The sequence below is a fragment of the Colias croceus genome, chromosome Z (assembly GCF_905220415.1).
Source record: "Colias croceus chromosome Z, ilColCroc2.1".
NCBI classification, from domain to species: domain Eukaryota; kingdom Metazoa; phylum Arthropoda; class Insecta; order Lepidoptera; family Pieridae; genus Colias; species Colias croceus.
This window is the reverse complement of record NC_059568.1, coordinates 7493349-7510861: the sequence shown is the minus strand read 5'-3', so window position 1 is coordinate 7510861 and position 17513 is coordinate 7493349. Positions and strand designations below refer to the sequence as shown.

The window sequence follows — 17513 nt, the reverse complement described above, 5'->3', positions numbered from 1 at the left end:
ATAAGTCACATGAGAGAATTTAATGCGTTCATTTTGTACCAATTTAACATGGAAATGCGCTTTACTTTATTCAGGCCATCGGGGAGACTGAAGTATTGAATATATCGACGTTTCTATTGTTTAATCTAATTCAAATGTTTCATGACTGTTATAACTTATAGCTTCCACACTAAATTTCTTCCAATATCTATAATAATTATAAATAGGTATGTATATAACATTTAATATTTCACCTTTAAATAGGAATTATAAAAATATTAGATATCTAATAAGATATTATTTGCAAACGAATTCAACGCCAATTATATTAACAAATACGTACGTACGTACCTACAATGAAACAAAACAGTTTTTATTACAGTAATCACAATAAGTTATTAAGATTATTTCAATTTATTTCTAACTAAATGTCTCACTAGCATCTAATGCATTACTTTAGACCTAAAATTAAGAAAAAAGAGATTCTTTGGGGTAGGTCTTTCTATAATATTCTAGGAGGTAGCAACGTTGACAAGTGAGCATTTTAGTATAGTTGGTTCTTTGATATGCTGTTCCTCTTGCTATTTCGGTTACAGTCCGGGCTGTCTGGCTGGCCGCAGTGGTTGCGTTTATTAGTGCGCATCTTATCTGCACAGGAAAATATCCTTAATTTAAAGTCATTTTTTAACGCGTAATTTTTAATCTTTTGCCTTTAGATAGATCCATCAGACATAATTTTTTTATTGCAAGACGTTTTTTTCGTTGTAAAATAGGTGCCAGACGCAATTTTTATTTCAAAATAACTAAAATGTCATCGAAATAAGTGAAATTACATCAACATGAGTCCGCTTAAAAGGTAAGTAATAACTTTATTATTTATACCTATTATATTATCCTTTTTTAATACTTATATTGAATAATTAACTGCGGCCAGCCAGACAGCCCGGACTCTAACCGAAATAGCAAGAGAAACAGTATATCAAAAACCCAACTATACTAAAATGACTTTTTTTTAAACGTTGCTAGCTCCCGTACTATAAGGTTACTTTGACGCGGAAGCACTTGTCTTTCAATTTGCATAACATGACAATCAAAGCATTAGAGAGCATTTAATCAGGCTAAGTTACTAACTATAAATATTACATGCTCAATGTTCCTATTGAATGCGATTCAATGACCTTGCAATGGTTCGATATATAACTATAACAAAAGCATGCTTTTACGGCGACGATAATGTTATACAAAATAACGTAGGATGGAATATGTGTTGTCTTTAATTAAACTTAAACGGAATGACGAAAACTAAAAAGTTGGCAGTTTGATACAGTAGACAATGAACAAATCAACCGCTACTACTTATTAATAAATTCTATCTATAATGTAAAGGAAATGCTAATATAATTTTTAGTAACAGCCAAAACCGTAAACCAGTTAAGTAAATAATACTTACAAATTCGTAACAAAATATTTAACAAGCATAACAATTAAATTAACGCCGAAATTGCAATATAAATTACTTTTTAGCTATTATGGGACAAGGACAATAAATAAAAAGAAAAAAACTAAAAAAAATACATAATTTATTATAATCACAGATTATTATCCAGCACTGCGCTGGATTCCAAAGTCAGACCAATTGAAGTTCTCGTTTAAATAACATTCAACGTCAAGAGATAAAAAACTAATGGAATCGAAGAGTCACAAATTCAATAAATAGTCTTAGAGTAGAGGAGAGCTATTTACAAATGCAAAATTTGCTAATGCGATTAGAATGTCGATAGTAGTGATATCGCTCTAAGGAGGCACCGGTCCGGTGTGGCGCGGCACGGCGGTGTGACGCGCACTGTTGCATTGGCTAATCAGCGTACTACGTTACTGCGGCAGCGCGTCCGCCTCAGCCAATCAGCAGCTAGCGTTGTTGCGGCGGCGCGTACGCTGTGTCGGCTCAGCCAATCAGCGTGGAGCGCCCACGTTCAAGCGGTGTTTCGATAGAGCGATATAACCGGCCGCGCGGCGAGTGGACGACGGTCCGTGGGTCGAGTGCAGCGGGCGCGGCGCGGGAATCACGTCATGTTGACGCCGAGCGAGCGGCTCGCGTACTCGTACACCACGTACGAGATCGACACGGCGGGGATCACCTTTAGTTCATTTTTACATCATTAGTACTAGGCTATACATGCTTCGTGCATATCAGAGTAAGACCCGATTTTGGACAAATAAAATTAGTTAGCGCTTTTTATTTCGAAGTGACCGATGCGAAATTTGCAAATACATAGATAACCTTACTCTGATATGTTGATAATCATATTGAATAAATAATTAAAATTATATTCATTGAAATGTACAAATATTTTTCGAATAGATTAAATAAAATATATTTAAAAAAATCCCCGGTGAAGTGGATATTCATGGACGCTTATCAATTATTACAGTAGCCGGTAACATCCTTTTTGTTCTATGAACAATGTCAAGCATTAAAAAACAATTTGCTCTCGAAAAATGTCTATACATTTCAATAACTACCATAAATTACGCAAAACCTTTACTATTCCTTCACCCTTCATAAAAGTAAATACAATTAACAACGTGTACTTATATTTGTATAATCCCCCAGTGGTATTGTTATAGATAATTACCTTGATGAAGTTAGGCGTAATGCCGCGGTAAAGGCCACGGAAGCCCTCGCGCTGTACAATGTCTCTGAACACGCCGCTCATTGTGCCCTCTGCGCCTTTTGCTGATCGCTCTGTAATATTACAATACCATGTCAATACATAGTATAAAACAAAGTCGCTTTCTCTGTCCCTATGTCCCTTTATCTTTAAAACTACGCAACGGATTTTGATGAGTTTTTTTTTAATAGATAGAGTGATTAAAGAGGAAGGTTTTAGTATATAATTTATTAGGTTTTAGACAAAGCGGGCGAAGCCGCGGGCGGTAAGCTAGTATTTAATATACAAGAAATTATTATACATACAAGGAAAATATGTACAATTCAAAATTGGCAATTATTGTTTTTAATTTCATTAATTATTATTGTATAGGCCTATGCTGCGCCCGAGTTGACTAGGTATATAAATAAAAATATTTATATAAGTACTTATCATAAAGTATGTCTAGAATAGAATAAAAAGAATATTTTACTCCTTTGTGTCGGTGAATAAACCTAACGGTAGGCATTAACGTGAATAACTTTAAACAATATACCTTGGACATTATACGTAATTATAATGTCATCATTATGAAGCACATTTACCCCGTTTGTACCTACAAATTTGTTTCAATATTCGAATGATACTTTTTATTTTTCCATAATATTATCATCGTGTTGAGTGCAAAGATACAAATTTATTTTTAGTCGAAATATTATGTATAAAACTTACTCAATTAAACATAAGAAGAAATTAACAAATACTATGAATAAATAGATGACTCATAATAATAATTATCTACGCAGCGCTTGCGATAAGTGATTAAGAAAAACGCGGAAACGTGTGTTACAATTTCTAGAAAAGGAGATACCGTGCAATCTATAGGAAGTGAGTGAATACACAATATGTTACTTATATTTTATTAATGTATTTGTGGATTACTATTTCTGCAGAACTGATATTTAATCTAGATCGCAATGTGAATGTACAGTGAAAATTCTCGTGGCAAATAATGTACCTTGAGCTTGCAGCCTGGTGCGAACCAAGGCCAGCGGGTAGGAGCACACCTGCCCCAGCGTGCACGACGCGCTGCCGCACGCCAGCAGCAACAAAATGCCCGGCTGCGAATTGTTCGCTTGGTATTTACTAATGTACTTCTTCTTGAGCGTCTCGTACACCGCCAGGTCGATGCCCGCGTAAGGCACTATCCCCAGGATATTTGGAATGTATCCCTTGTAGAAGCACTTGAGTCCCTCGCGCGCGTATATCTTCCGCGCCGCGTCCATAATACCGTGGTATTGACCCGTTTTCCTTAAAGCTAATCTCGTCTTTAGCACCTCTAGTGGGTAGATCACAGTTTGGCTAATCGCACCGGCCGACGCGCCGGCCACGAACCGCTCGTGTATAGCGAGCGGGTGATTCTTCTTGTCTCCCTTTATGAGCCGCTTCACTTGCTCGTACGCGGCGAACTTAATGGCGGACTCGGGCGCGATCTTGATCACGTTGATCCCGTTGCCGCGCCACAGCCCCGTCACGCCACCCTCGTTGATCATTCTTGCTAAACATTTCGACATGTTCTCCCTGGTTGGATTCACCTAAAACGATGGAAATTAGATAAATCACATGCAAATGACGCCTATTGTAACACTCCTCTTTGGTCAATTCGGAATATTTTATTCAAAGATGATTTTTGTTTACATATAATGACTTATTTTTAGGTAGCATGTACGTTGTAATAAAAAGCAAGAATCTATAAGAAAAAACGACGCGTTGGCAAAGAGCCATATTGTTATTTCTAAGATTATTTTGCACATTGTGTAAAGAAATGTAATGTAATTACCTGCAGGAATACTTTAAGTCTATCGAGAGGAGCCGTGCACGTTCTGCTGAACGCACCGGCGATGCCACCTGCTAGCAAATGTCGCCACCACTTCCCAGTCTGTAGTTCACTTTGTGTGAAGTCATCGGGTACGTTCATATCCTCCCCGATGTCGAGGTACTGTAAATAGATAACAAATTCATTACTATTAACCGCAACTATTTATAATTCTACAAATAAATCCAACGAACGCGAGAGCAAACGTAATTAAACTTGCGAGAAAGATTAGATCACTACGTGTAAATCGCGCGGTCATCTATAATGCGCAGTTTTTGGATTTGGTTAGATATATTTATCGCTTTCAAAAATTCGAAAATACTACAAGTAGAAATAAAAATGATACATACATGACGAAAGTGGTTAGTATCGTAAACATGACACAGCAAATGATATATAGGTATACTACGTGTTATAAAAATTAAAACTTATTAACTAATTCGGGGTTCAGGTGGTCATCTTCCTTTGAACAGTCCTTATGTTTTTTACGCTTCATTATTTTGCTGGTCCATACTTTCGTCTTTAGGGTTAACTGCTCGCTCTGACAATAATTTAAATTCATAAAATAAAATTTCTTTTTCATTTCAATTTATTTAATTTCTTATATTTACCATTGTATTGTATTATGACTGATTTATATGAAAGTTAGTTACCGTCATAGGTAAAAAGAAGTTTCTTTCCATATCGAACAAGATAACTAGAAAGGTTACGAGGTACTTCCAATACATAAATTTGATATTAATTAAACCTGAATTAATGATAAATTTTATAAAGATTTGTGCTGTGGCTTTCATAGTTAAAAAATCCTGAAATTTCAACTAAAACTTTAGTAATTGTTTTGTAATCCGTTTCTGTTCCTAATGGCCAAAGTATGACAGTGTCATATTGTACTTTTTATTATGATTTTCCCTCTCTTTGGTCTAATGAGGTTCATATTACAGTTTATCTAATATTAAACCTTACCATCTCACATAATATTAACTAAGAAATAGCTAATAAATCTAATCTAATCACAAAGCGTTAATCATTGTAAACGTATAAATCATTTGTTCTAGTGTGAACAAGCACCTACAGCCTATAGCCTCGTTCCCACATAGTTCCGGTTTTGACGCTTTCGCCACCATAGTACTCTTTCTTAATAAGCATACGCGAAATTTTTGCGTGCGATTTAAAATACCGCTGCGTCATAATTAGAAAGTGAAATTCTCCTCTTAATTTCTAAGCATAGAAAGTATTAACATGTATTATTTTAGCAAACTAACCTCTGTGTAGCATTAAAATTAAAATATAAATGTTCTCTACATGAGTACTTAGTTTTTTTTTTAATTTTGTGCTTAATTAAACCTTATAAGAAAATTCAGGGTCTACAAAGGTCAAATAAAAAAGCTTCACGAATTCTTTAACGTTTGGTTCCAAAATTGATGTCAAGGACTTAACAGTGGCCTAACTATTCGTTTGAACGATTGCATGAACGCGACGAGGTCGTTTCAAATGACAAGACCAAAACTACTTCATATAGTATTAATTGAATGGAAGTACTAATAGATATTAAACGGTAAACCCAATTCGGTAGTATAGCTCAGTAACTGGCCAATAACTACATTCTCCGTTAGTGTTTCGGTCTAATTGGCACGTTGCTAGCCTAATTGATTATTACCTACGAGTTTACAATAACATGCAATACAGGAGACGTAAGGCAGACACATGTTGACGAAATCAACTAGGAAATCAAATGCATTTTGATGTTCTTATTGTATGAACAATATATTACATATACCTATATATGTAATTTTTAATTGACTTTAACAACCTATCGTATACGCTCTCTCAGGTTCGTAACGAGGTCAATGCCTTGCAGGAACAGATAATTATTGTAATTATGAACACAAAACTGTTAAACATTAACAATTTTTTTTTATATTCTGATATAAATAATTGTAGAATAATCGCACAGCAACGGAACATTATCTGTAGGTAGAATTCATGCATTATAACTTTTAGAATTATATAAGTATATATCTTATTTTATATACAATTATAATAAAGATTATAAATAGGTATACCAAAAACTTTCAGTAACTTAAGTATTTAAATTAAATTCATGAAATGTTTAGTGTGTTTTGTTTCAATTTATAAGTTATTTTTATAGTGCCAATTTCATGTTTTCATCAGTCTATAAAGAACATTCAATGGTACTTCATGACGTTATCAAGTCAAATTATCCATGATGTTTTACTCTTATCTGATAAGAATGTCTGGCATTACAAATTCTATAATTATTATACGTACAGATTGAAGAATGAATCAATCTTAATAAAAATGTTGAATTTAGAAAGGACGCAATGACATTTAAATCACGAGTCTAAATGTTGCCTTACAAGTTACAAGATTGGCAGTATTTACTTCATCGCTTTGAATAGGAATTCGATATATATGTCGAAAACGGTCACTAGGTGATTATGAAGAATAATAATTCGAAATTGGCTTCGTGTACTGCGTTTAGTATGTATTGAACAGAATGTTTAATATGTAACATTGAGAGTCACGAGGATGCCAGATAGAGTAATACGAACATTAATCAACTATAAATACACGTGTATCTTTTTATAACAATGGATAAATTTATAAAATATTTTCTCTTATAATTCCAATTGTAGGTAATAGGTATTGGTTTATCATAAAGATTCCATTAAAAATTTGAGAGCTGACTTCAAAAACAAATTTGTCATTAAATCTTGGAATTTGGATAAAAATCAAAAAGGATTTCCCCGTACTCGAACTCGTATCAAATAATCACGAGCATAATGAATGACGCAACTCGCCAATAACGCGGCGCGTGCGCAGCTACGTCATCTGTACATAATATTATAGGGCGACGATTAGAAGGCAAAGTCTACTAGATCAGAAAACCCATATTTAACTGCATATGACAGTTACAGTACATACTTATAAGACTTCATTTTTTCTACTTCCTTACTAGGTACCTATAAATTATCTTCTAGAGGAGTAGATATAGATAACGAAAATTGTAAAATGTTTGAGAATGTCATGCAAGATACATAAATATATAGGCCGGATGTCACCTAGAATGTGTTAGACAGTCGCCGTGTCCTCGTTTCTGTTACCAAAACTACTCGCCAACGTCAGCGATAAGGCCGAAATTGATGACGAATATGGTGCGAAATATTGGGGTTTACACTTGATCGCTATGTACTTAGTCTAGTCTTTTTGCCCTAATTGTTTATACGTGGCGTTCTTTGTAACGTGCACAATCCAGGAAGACAGAGAGGCCACATACAGATGTTAGATAAGTGTCGTGAGGTTGGATAAAAATAAATCTTTGCACGCATTGTAGCTTCTCTTAAAATAGTCTAAGAACACGGTTATCCACTAACATTAATTTATGGGTGAACGGGTTAAAAGTCGCATAGCAATTGGTATTTGTCAATGATTAAATATTGGAAGTTAATTAAGTTAGGTATATAATTGAAGTGAAAGTAAATGGAAGACATGAATGGAATATCAAGTATCAAACAAAATTCGCTCAACATAATCATGCCATGCAATTCGCTATGCAAAAATGTTGAAAGTATATTTCATTTATTTTGTACTTATGTATAAGAAAAATAAATGAGTCACTTTTTTCAAATGATAATTAAATTGGAAGCAATATCAAATTAAATAAATTTGCAATAATATTTATCATCATTCCTCGTAGATAAGGTCACTTAAAAAATGTTCATTCAATTTATATCGTATCCTAATTACATAATTATTTTAATGAATCAACTAGGTATTCTAGAAACTTAATTTTCGTCGTTGCCTTGGCAACAGCGTGCATGTGGCCACACAGTGTGTGGATCTTTTTCCTTGTAGGTTATGTACACGGGTTATGAATGAAACTATGAATCGGTGAGAGTCCAAAAGACATTTGGAAAATGGAAACATTCAGTACCTTTATTATCCAATCCCAAATATCACCATACACGTGGAAATCCATTTTTAAAATATGTTATAACAGTTCGGTCTGAACGAGGCGAAATCGCCGCGATGAATAAATTGGCATCAACTCAGTGCAGTCTAGGTAACCCGAATTTAGAATATAATTACCTTTGCCAAACATCGACGAAACACGAACAGAAAATCCTCGAAAACATCGCCCGTAGCCCCCGTCACTTCTTCCAGTTCCAGAGACATTTTATCTAGTTTACAATAACGCAAATAAGATAAATAAAATAATTAACTAAACTTAATAAATCACAGTTGGATTGCTTCTTTGGAACTTTTTCAGATCGAGCTATAATAAATATATAATATTTAAACTTTAGTTAACTAATTCGAGTATGTAGGAGCGCGATAACGATGCCGTGCACGCGTACAGACATGCCAACGGACATTCTCACACTGAGCAGTGACTAAACCTGATGTAGACGTCATCGTACTTAAACCGCATATCGTCGCCTGAAAGTAGCAAACGGCGCTTTACCATTACCGGCACATGCACATGGATAAAAAGTCGGCCAAGAGCGAAGCAGGCCATGAAAAGGGTTCCTTCCGTACTACATTATACGTATGCCTTATATCTACATAATATTAAGAATTTAAGAGTCCTTCATATTAAAAAATACGAAGTCCCAACAAACAAGTACATAGCATTATCTTCGTAAAAATAAATATTACATAACATATAGTTCAAACAACACTCATAAATATTTTTATATACATTTTTCGAGTTAACTCTAGGCACTCTTTTTGGCACCATAGCATAGTAATAAATTCGAGTAAATTCCTGATTAGATTAAGCTCTATAATTTAAAATAATAGTAGATCTACAAACGTTTCAAGTAACTAGGTCTAATTTCACAAAATAATTATTAATTAGCATTATAGGGTGGAGTCTCCTATTATCGGCCTGCTCCTAATATCTCCTTTTCGAGAAAATGGAATATAACTATAAATATCGATCTTATATCATAAAATTTTTTATGCAAAAAGAGACTCTATATACATAAGCAAAACCTCCCAAATTTCGGTGTGGGTACCTTAACTGTTGAAGATTCAGTTGGCCATAGAGCACGCGCAGGTACGAATATGCGTAGTTTGGCGGCATTGCGGAGTCAAATCCCTGAGTCGACGCTTTATGTGGATAAGTATTTTAAACTCAAACTCAAACATTTATTTATTCAATTAGACTTCTTCGAGAAGCACTTTTGAAACGTCAATACATATTTTTAACATTTACCACCGATTCGGAAAGCAGTATCTATGGAGAAGAATCGGCAAGAAACTCCATAGTTGCTCTTTTAAATCATTTCAGTATTACAATTTAATTTTACAAAATATGTAAGTAACTGTACGTATATATCATAATATGCCAAAGAACTGTCCTGTGGTTTTTACGCGACAACCCTCCATGGGTTTTTATCTTCCATATATTCCTTAATGCTGTAATAGGCTCTCTGAACTAATACGTTTTTTACATAATTTTTAAATTTAGCACTACTAAACTCTTTAATACTATGAGGAATTCTGTTGTAAAAAAGTATACCTTGGCCCATAAATGAATTTTTAACTTTAGCTAACCGGTAAAATGGCATTTCAATTTTATTTCGGTTCCTTGTGCCATAACGGTGTCTATCTCCTACTCTTGTGTGTAAGTCTGCGTTTTTGTGTACATATAAAATATTATTAAATATATACTGTGATGGTACTGTGAGGATACCAGTATTCTTAAAGAGATCTCTTAGTGAGTCCCTAGCACGTAAATTATATATAGAGCGTATGGCTCTTTTCTGTAATATAAATATAGTTTCTATATCTGCAGCCCTGCCCCATAGCAGAATTCCATAGGACATAATGCTATGAAAGTAGCTAAAATAAACCAATCTAGCCGTGTCTTCATCGGTGAAATGCCTTATTCTTCGAACTGCATATGCAGCTGAACTAAGCTTAGCAGCGGTGGTGGCAACATGGGCCCCCCATTAATTTTGTTTAATGGAATTAAGGACGCTATAACGTATTTTTACAAAAACACGCTGTTTTTCGGTACCATTTTAACTTAAAGCAATTACACGTGAGAACATAGTAATATCTTAATTTAAAGGTAATATATTCAGCTCTACGTTCATCTTATAAAAATTGTACGACGTCATACAAAATTGTCGCTGAAATACGTTTTTTCCATCACAATAAACGCATAAAATGCAAAAAAATGGGGTCTAAACCGGTACCATTTTAGGAAAATTAAGAGCCTAATCTATCTTCTTAACTATATCTTATTGAGGGATATATAGTCCTTTTTATATGGTGTAATTTTTATGAATCTAAATCAAAATTTTATTTCAATAATGAGCTAAATTAAAAATACTTGTCGATTTCTTCATACATTTTGTTCTCGCGGTTCGTCAGACCGCGCTCAGAAGCGCTCTTGGAAGGACGGGTGTATCGCTCCTCGTGCCAAAAATAAAAACGAAATAAAAAAGATTATTGTGCGTGCACTGTCTTTTTCGTGATTTGAAATATTTGATACTTTTTATGAGTAAACTGTATAAGTTTCATATTCCAATTATTTGAAATTTAAAATTATGTTTTTAAAATTACCTTGCCTGAGATCCTCTTTTTTATGGGTTGTTGAATAGATTGGTGGGGTAAAACAATTCAAGATGGCGTCGATGAAAATTTGGCTTTTTTTCGTGATGGGTGTCATTTTCATAGTTTTTGGGGTAGCTATTACCGAATATGAGGTCAAAACTGAAATCCAAGATGGCGCCGACGAAAATTTTACATCTTTTCGTCATGGGTGTCATTTTCATGGTTTTTGGGGTAGCTATTAACGAATATGAGGTCAAAACTATAATCCAAGATGGCGCCGACAAAAATTTTACAACTTTTCGTCATGGGTGTCATTTTCATGGTTTTTGGGGTAGCTATTAACCAATATGAGGTCAAAACTGAAATCCAAGATGGCGCCGACGAAAATTTTACATCTTTTCGTCATGGGTGTCATTTTCATGGTTTTTGGGGTAGCTATTAACGAATATGAGGTCAAAACTATAATCCAAGATGGCGCCGACAAAAATTTTACATCTTTTCGTCATGGGTGTCATTTTCATGGTTTTTGGGGTAGCTATTAACCAATATGAGGTCAAAACTGAAATCCAAGATGGCGCCGACGAAAATTTTACATCTTTTCGTCATGGGTGTCATTTTCATGGTTTTTGGGGTAGCTATTATCGAATATGAGGTCAAAACTATAATCAATGATGGCGCCGACGAAAAATTTGACATCTTTTCATCATGGGTGTCATTTTCATGGTTTTTGGGATAGCTATTAACGAATATGAGGTCAAAACTATAATCCAAGATGGCGCTGACGAAAATTTGACATTTTTCGTGATGGGTGTCATTTTCATGGTTTTTGGGGTAGCTATTAACGAATATGAGGTCAAAACTAAAATCCAAGATGGTCGTCGAATTTCAAGATCGCGTCATGGTAATACTGTCGCGTTATGGAGCAAGGCGGCGATTTTGGTATCTATGAATCTCGCCAAAGAAGTTTCACTCCTGACACGTTTTCTCGGCACACACGTTCTTTTTTATTTTATTATCTTCGTTTAAATGTTTTAGATAAACTTTATTTTAAATAAAGTTTAGCGAATATATTTAAAGAATATATTTAAAGTTACTAATATCTGTCAGAATATTAACATGATTGCCACAGAGTTGCGTTTTATATTAAATTTCTAAATATGCATTTCAATGTTCTTTAAAATTGTTTTTTTTAAGACTTTCTACAAAACTGTGGTTGTTAACGTTTTTGTTATTTTATTTAAGTTTACTTTAAAGGAGTAAGAAAAATATACCTAATTATCGACAGTTACATTGGAGATTTGGTAATAGCTGTCTCAAAAACCTTGAAAATGACACCCATGCCGAAAAGATGTAAAGTTTCGTCGACACCATCTTGGATTTTAGTTTTGACCTCATATTGGTTAATAGATACCCCAAAAACCATGAAAATGACACCCATGACGAAAATATGTAAAATTTTCGTCGGCGCCATCTTGGATTTTAGTTTTGACCTCATATTCGTTAATAGCTACCCCAATAACCATGAAAATGACACCCGTGACGAAATGATGTAAAATTTTCGTCGGCGCCATCTTCGATTTTAGTTTTGACCTCATATTGGTTAATGGCTACCCCAAAAACCATGAAAATGACACCCATGTCGAAAAGATGTAAAATTTTCGTCGGCGCCATCTTGGATTTTAGTTTTGACCTCATATTCGTTAATAGCTACCCCAATAACCATGAAAATGACACCCATGAAGAAAATATATAAAATTTTTGTCGGCGCCATCTTGGATTTTAGTTTTGACCTCATATTGGTTAATAGCTACCCCAAAAACCATGAAAATGACACCCGTGACGAAATGATGTCAAATTGTCGTCGGCGCCATTTTGGATTTTAGATTTGACCTCATATTGATTAATACTTATTTAATAGCTACTCCAACTCCTTGAAAATGACACCCATGACGAAAAGATTTCAAATTTTCGTCGGTGCCATCTTGGATTTTAGTTTTGACCACATATTGGTTAATAGCTACCCCAAAAACCACCCACATTTGCAAATGTGTTTGCTACTTAGGAAAAGTTCATATTTAAAGATATAGGTAATGTGAATGTGTGGTAACGAATTTAATTTATTTATTCCGACTGTTTCTCGGAATAACATACATTTACTAAGAATTGCTTACAATGCCGGGTTTAATATATTGCCGGTAACATATAATATTATGTATGATAATAATTCTTAAAAAAGTATTTTATACATTTCTTAAAAAGCTTCGATATTGTATACAATTCATATTCAAATTGTTGTAAAATAGTCACACTTTTTTAAGTTGGTTAAATACACTAAAATACTTATAAGGATCGTACCTACTAATAATAGTAACAAAATGAATTTTTAAAGTTCCCAGTAATCTTCTGGAATCAATTTCAATAAAAATAATATCAAGTATGAAGATGGTCTATAAAATGGAATGCGCTATGTTTACGTGAGCGCGATGTTCCCGCGAACCACGTGGCGACGTTAGATACCTAAATTTGAGTAACGCAGATTTGTGACAGCGTCCTTAAACAAACCTATAGTATTTAAATTTATATGTTCTTAAAGAAAAACAGTCAAATTATCGATAAAATAGTGTGTTTTTACATTTATTTGTCTTTTTAATGAAATAATTGCGGGGCCGAGATTAGGGATCTGTATTTATTGATAAATCTCAATCAACATCGGCCGGGTGGTCGATATTGGGGTAATGTATGAAAACTTTAAATAACATGTTTAGCAATTTTATATGTTAGCAGTGATATTAATAAGGTTAGAAATGAAACAGCAGCTCCGTTTGATCACTAGATCCTAAAGTCGGCCGCCTAAAAAGATTTTTATTAGCTGCGGCCGATATAGAGCGAATCGATGCGTAATAACGGCCACCTTAGTAAAACCTTTTCTACTACCGTACCGTCGGACTTTACAATAAACAGGGCTAGAGACGCAATTCGACAATACAACATTCCGACGACCACTTTACAAGGTAGACTTCATGGAAGAATAGACACAGATTGCACAGTTGGTAGAGATATCGTCGAAGAAGATGAAATTGTTCAATGGATGATATGGATGGCTGTTTGCGGTTTTCCTAGATCACGTAGCAATGTGATAAATAGCGTTAAAAATATGATAAAATAAGATAAAAGATCCAATCCGTTTAAAATGGACAACCAAAGAAAAAGTGGTATTCCTTGTTTTTAAAAAGACTCTCAATTCTTAATGAAAGGGCTCCAGAAGCTATTACTTTGGCCAGGGCTGTAGTTACAGAAGAAAGTGGTTTAATGACTTACAAGAACATATAAAAATTAAAATCAATCGGGCACGGAAGACATAATTATTACAAGATCCACGTAGAATATTAAATAGGGATAAGACGAGCTTTAGTATTTGTCCGAAGACAGGTGAAGTAATAGAGCCTAAGGTATGGAAGAAAATTTATGAAGTTGCTAAGGGTAGTGAAAAAATAACAATAACTGTTTTGCTAGTCATATCTGCAGCAGGAGAATCTTTGCCTCCGATGGATGATTTCCCTATATCCATAGACCACTAAAGTAATCGTTTATAGCACCATCCTGGTTTCTCAGTTTATCAAATATTGGTGGATGAGAAGTGTATGTAGTATTCTATGAATATGTTGCAAATGGCTATAATGATTGGGTGATTTCTGATAACATTTCAAAGCCAATTCTTTTTCTAGTTGATGGACACAAGTCTCATTTAACCCCGTATCTTTATTAATTGTCTTAAGAATACTGAATTAGTTACATTACTTTTAATTTTTAAGACAATGTAACGAAAATACCAATCATGATAGGTGAGTTAAAAAAATGATTTGTATCTTAATTGATAATAAAAAATGTTACAAGTTTTACGTTTTATTGATCTAACTTCACCTTAGAAAAGATATGCCGATATTAGGGCCAAAGACGGCAGATATTAGGGTGTTATCTTGCTATTAGTGGCCGATATTGAGGGAAATCGGCATACTCGAAATAAAAATTCTATATTAAATAAAGTAACAATGGATTCGTAATTTTGAAAATGTAGTAATGGAGTTTCAATATCTATCTACCTAAAAAAGGCACTGTAAGAAAGAAAAAGCTATCAATGTAAAAATTACATCCAGTCAAAGTTCAAAAAAAGTTGACATGGCCGATAATTGGTGCCACCACCCTACGTAGGAAGTGGAATCGTAATTCCTATTCAATATTTCATCATTCAAGCGTGAGATATTATATCTTCATTTTTGATTTTACCAAGAATTTCATGAAACCCTTATTTGCATTTAAAATAATTGAACCCTAAAAAAGAAGTTGTAAATTTATTTAGTTCTTAAAATAGATATTTCACTCTATATGTATTATTAGTGAAAAGACTCTGAATATATTAGCACAAATTTAGAACAAGACAAGTTCAGGGGGTGCATATGAATTATGATATATTATTCTTTTACAACACAATACAATGCTACAACAGTATTTAAATCGTTTAAACACTGTGTAGGAAACGGAACTCCAGGAAATCTCAAAGAAAGAGCAAGGCCGTGTGACGTACCTATCCATTGTGTATTTTATAAATTGATGCTGTGATATGACATTGATTTTTTTAATTATCTACCCTCGAACGTTTTATCTCATAGAAAAAGTAGATATTGCAATAAAAAATAGTAAATCGAAACATACATAAATATTCTACCAGGTAGGTACTACTGAAACACGTGAAAAGTGAATGCTTACAAAAAATGTAATTAAATGAAACAATTGAAAGCTTGCCTAACAAGAAAACAAATGTCATTGAAATGCTGACACGTGTTCTAAGGACATTGATAAAACTTTACACTGTATTTTCTTTCGTAAATATTTCATCATTAAATTTGTTTTAGAAACAACGTTTTATTTGAAATCAAATTTATTTTAATTTTATCATTTTTTTTTTGTTGATTTACTAATTTTTATAAAAACCTTACTGTTTTCATTCCAGCCTGGCATTATTTTATATAATTTTACAACAATAATATTATGATAGGTATTTTACAGAGTATTTTGTACGTAAATTGTGTTTAGAATATAACACTCAGTAACACTGTAGTTTGTTTTGTATATCTATATCGGGTATTATCTCGGAGTCGACACTAAAATGATGTTTCAGATCTTTCTAGATGTTTTAAAAATGTTATTTTGTTTATAATGTGTAAAATAAATAAAGACATCGTGCGCGTCGTTTAACAGAGATGAAAGTAATTAATCACTTTTAAATATCTTCAAGAAGTGAAATATCGATACGGTAGGTAGATAGTGTTTGCAAATTCAATATAAAAATTAAAAACATATTTTGTTTTTGAAGACATTCCATAAAAGCTCGGAATAGCCCTCATTAAAAATGTCACACTTCATAGTACATAGGTACTATACTATTCATTCGTAACTAAATTGTTTTTAACGACATCTTTAGGACACGTGTTATCACCGTGATATTATTTAAATGATATATCTCAGACGGTGTGATATTAAAACTAATGAAGGTGTTATACCTTTTTTATTAGAATTTAATGGTCAAACAATAGCCCGACATACATAATGTCTAGTATAACAAGCGATAATTGGTTTCTTGACACAGAAACAGCTGCGTATATCGATGACGTCTTTATTACGTTTTGTATCGACCATCATCTTGAATTACTGTGTACTTACTAGTCTTTGTACAAGTGTTTATTGAACAACGTAAAAGATCCCCGTAAAAGTATAAGGTAACTAGGAAATAAAACGTTTGTATTTCTTTTGGAAGGTTCTAGAATTATCCAGATTTGATAAGTCTTATTCTAATTTCCTCAGTGTGCTCCCACACATACAATTAAATGTTCAATGAATACTTCGATAAGTAGGGCTCAACTGGGTATAAGTAAATAGAAAATTTCCGCTATCAACATCAATAGTTGTACTGTTCCGAGCTCTATTATTATCTGTATTGGTTATTCCATATTATGTATTTCTAATAGTTCCATATCAATTAGCAATTAATTACAATAATTTTAATATGAATTTTGAGATGGACTTCAACAATTATAAAATTAAGATATTGTAAACATAAATACATGATCAATCGTTTATGAATAATTTTGCATCGCCCTATAATAGAGGGGCGATGCAAAATAAGAAAGGAGAATGGCGAACTCCCATAGGACTTTGGGCCTGATCGTTACACTGATGATTTATGTGGGGTTAAATAGATAAAAATATACAGATTCTATAAATATAACAATTAAAGATCTGTTCTATGGGATAGCAGAGATATTGAGCATGTAACGTCACTAAAATTGAGGTTAGGTTTGCTCGAGTTCAATGAATAGCTTTGTTTCTTTCTAAGTAGAGGTAAGTTTATATCCTATAAT

At 33.6% G+C, this 17513-nt stretch overlaps 1 protein-coding gene across 3 annotated transcripts in view; it reads right to left on the bottom strand.

The window, feature by feature from the left end:
* Positions 1–1542: 1542 nt before the first annotated feature.
* LOC123705475 (calcium-binding mitochondrial carrier protein SCaMC-2) overlaps positions 1543–17513 on the bottom strand; it is a 33959-nt gene continuing 17988 nt past the window's right edge. For 2 of the 3 annotated variants that reach the window (XM_045654257.1, XM_045654258.1), the window contains 4 exons: positions 4471–4629; positions 3649–4225; positions 2616–2725; positions 1543–2117 (listed from right to left, as the gene is read on the bottom strand). In XM_045654257.1, coding sequence (XP_045510213.1) covers positions 2043–2117; positions 2616–2725; positions 3649–4225; positions 4471–4629 — 921 coding nt within the window. In that variant the 3' untranslated portion in view covers positions 1543–2042. Of the gene's footprint in view, positions 2118–2615; positions 2726–3648; positions 4226–4470; positions 4630–8616; positions 8921–17513 lie in introns of those variants that run through there. The other variant, XM_045654259.1, reaches the window with a different exon arrangement.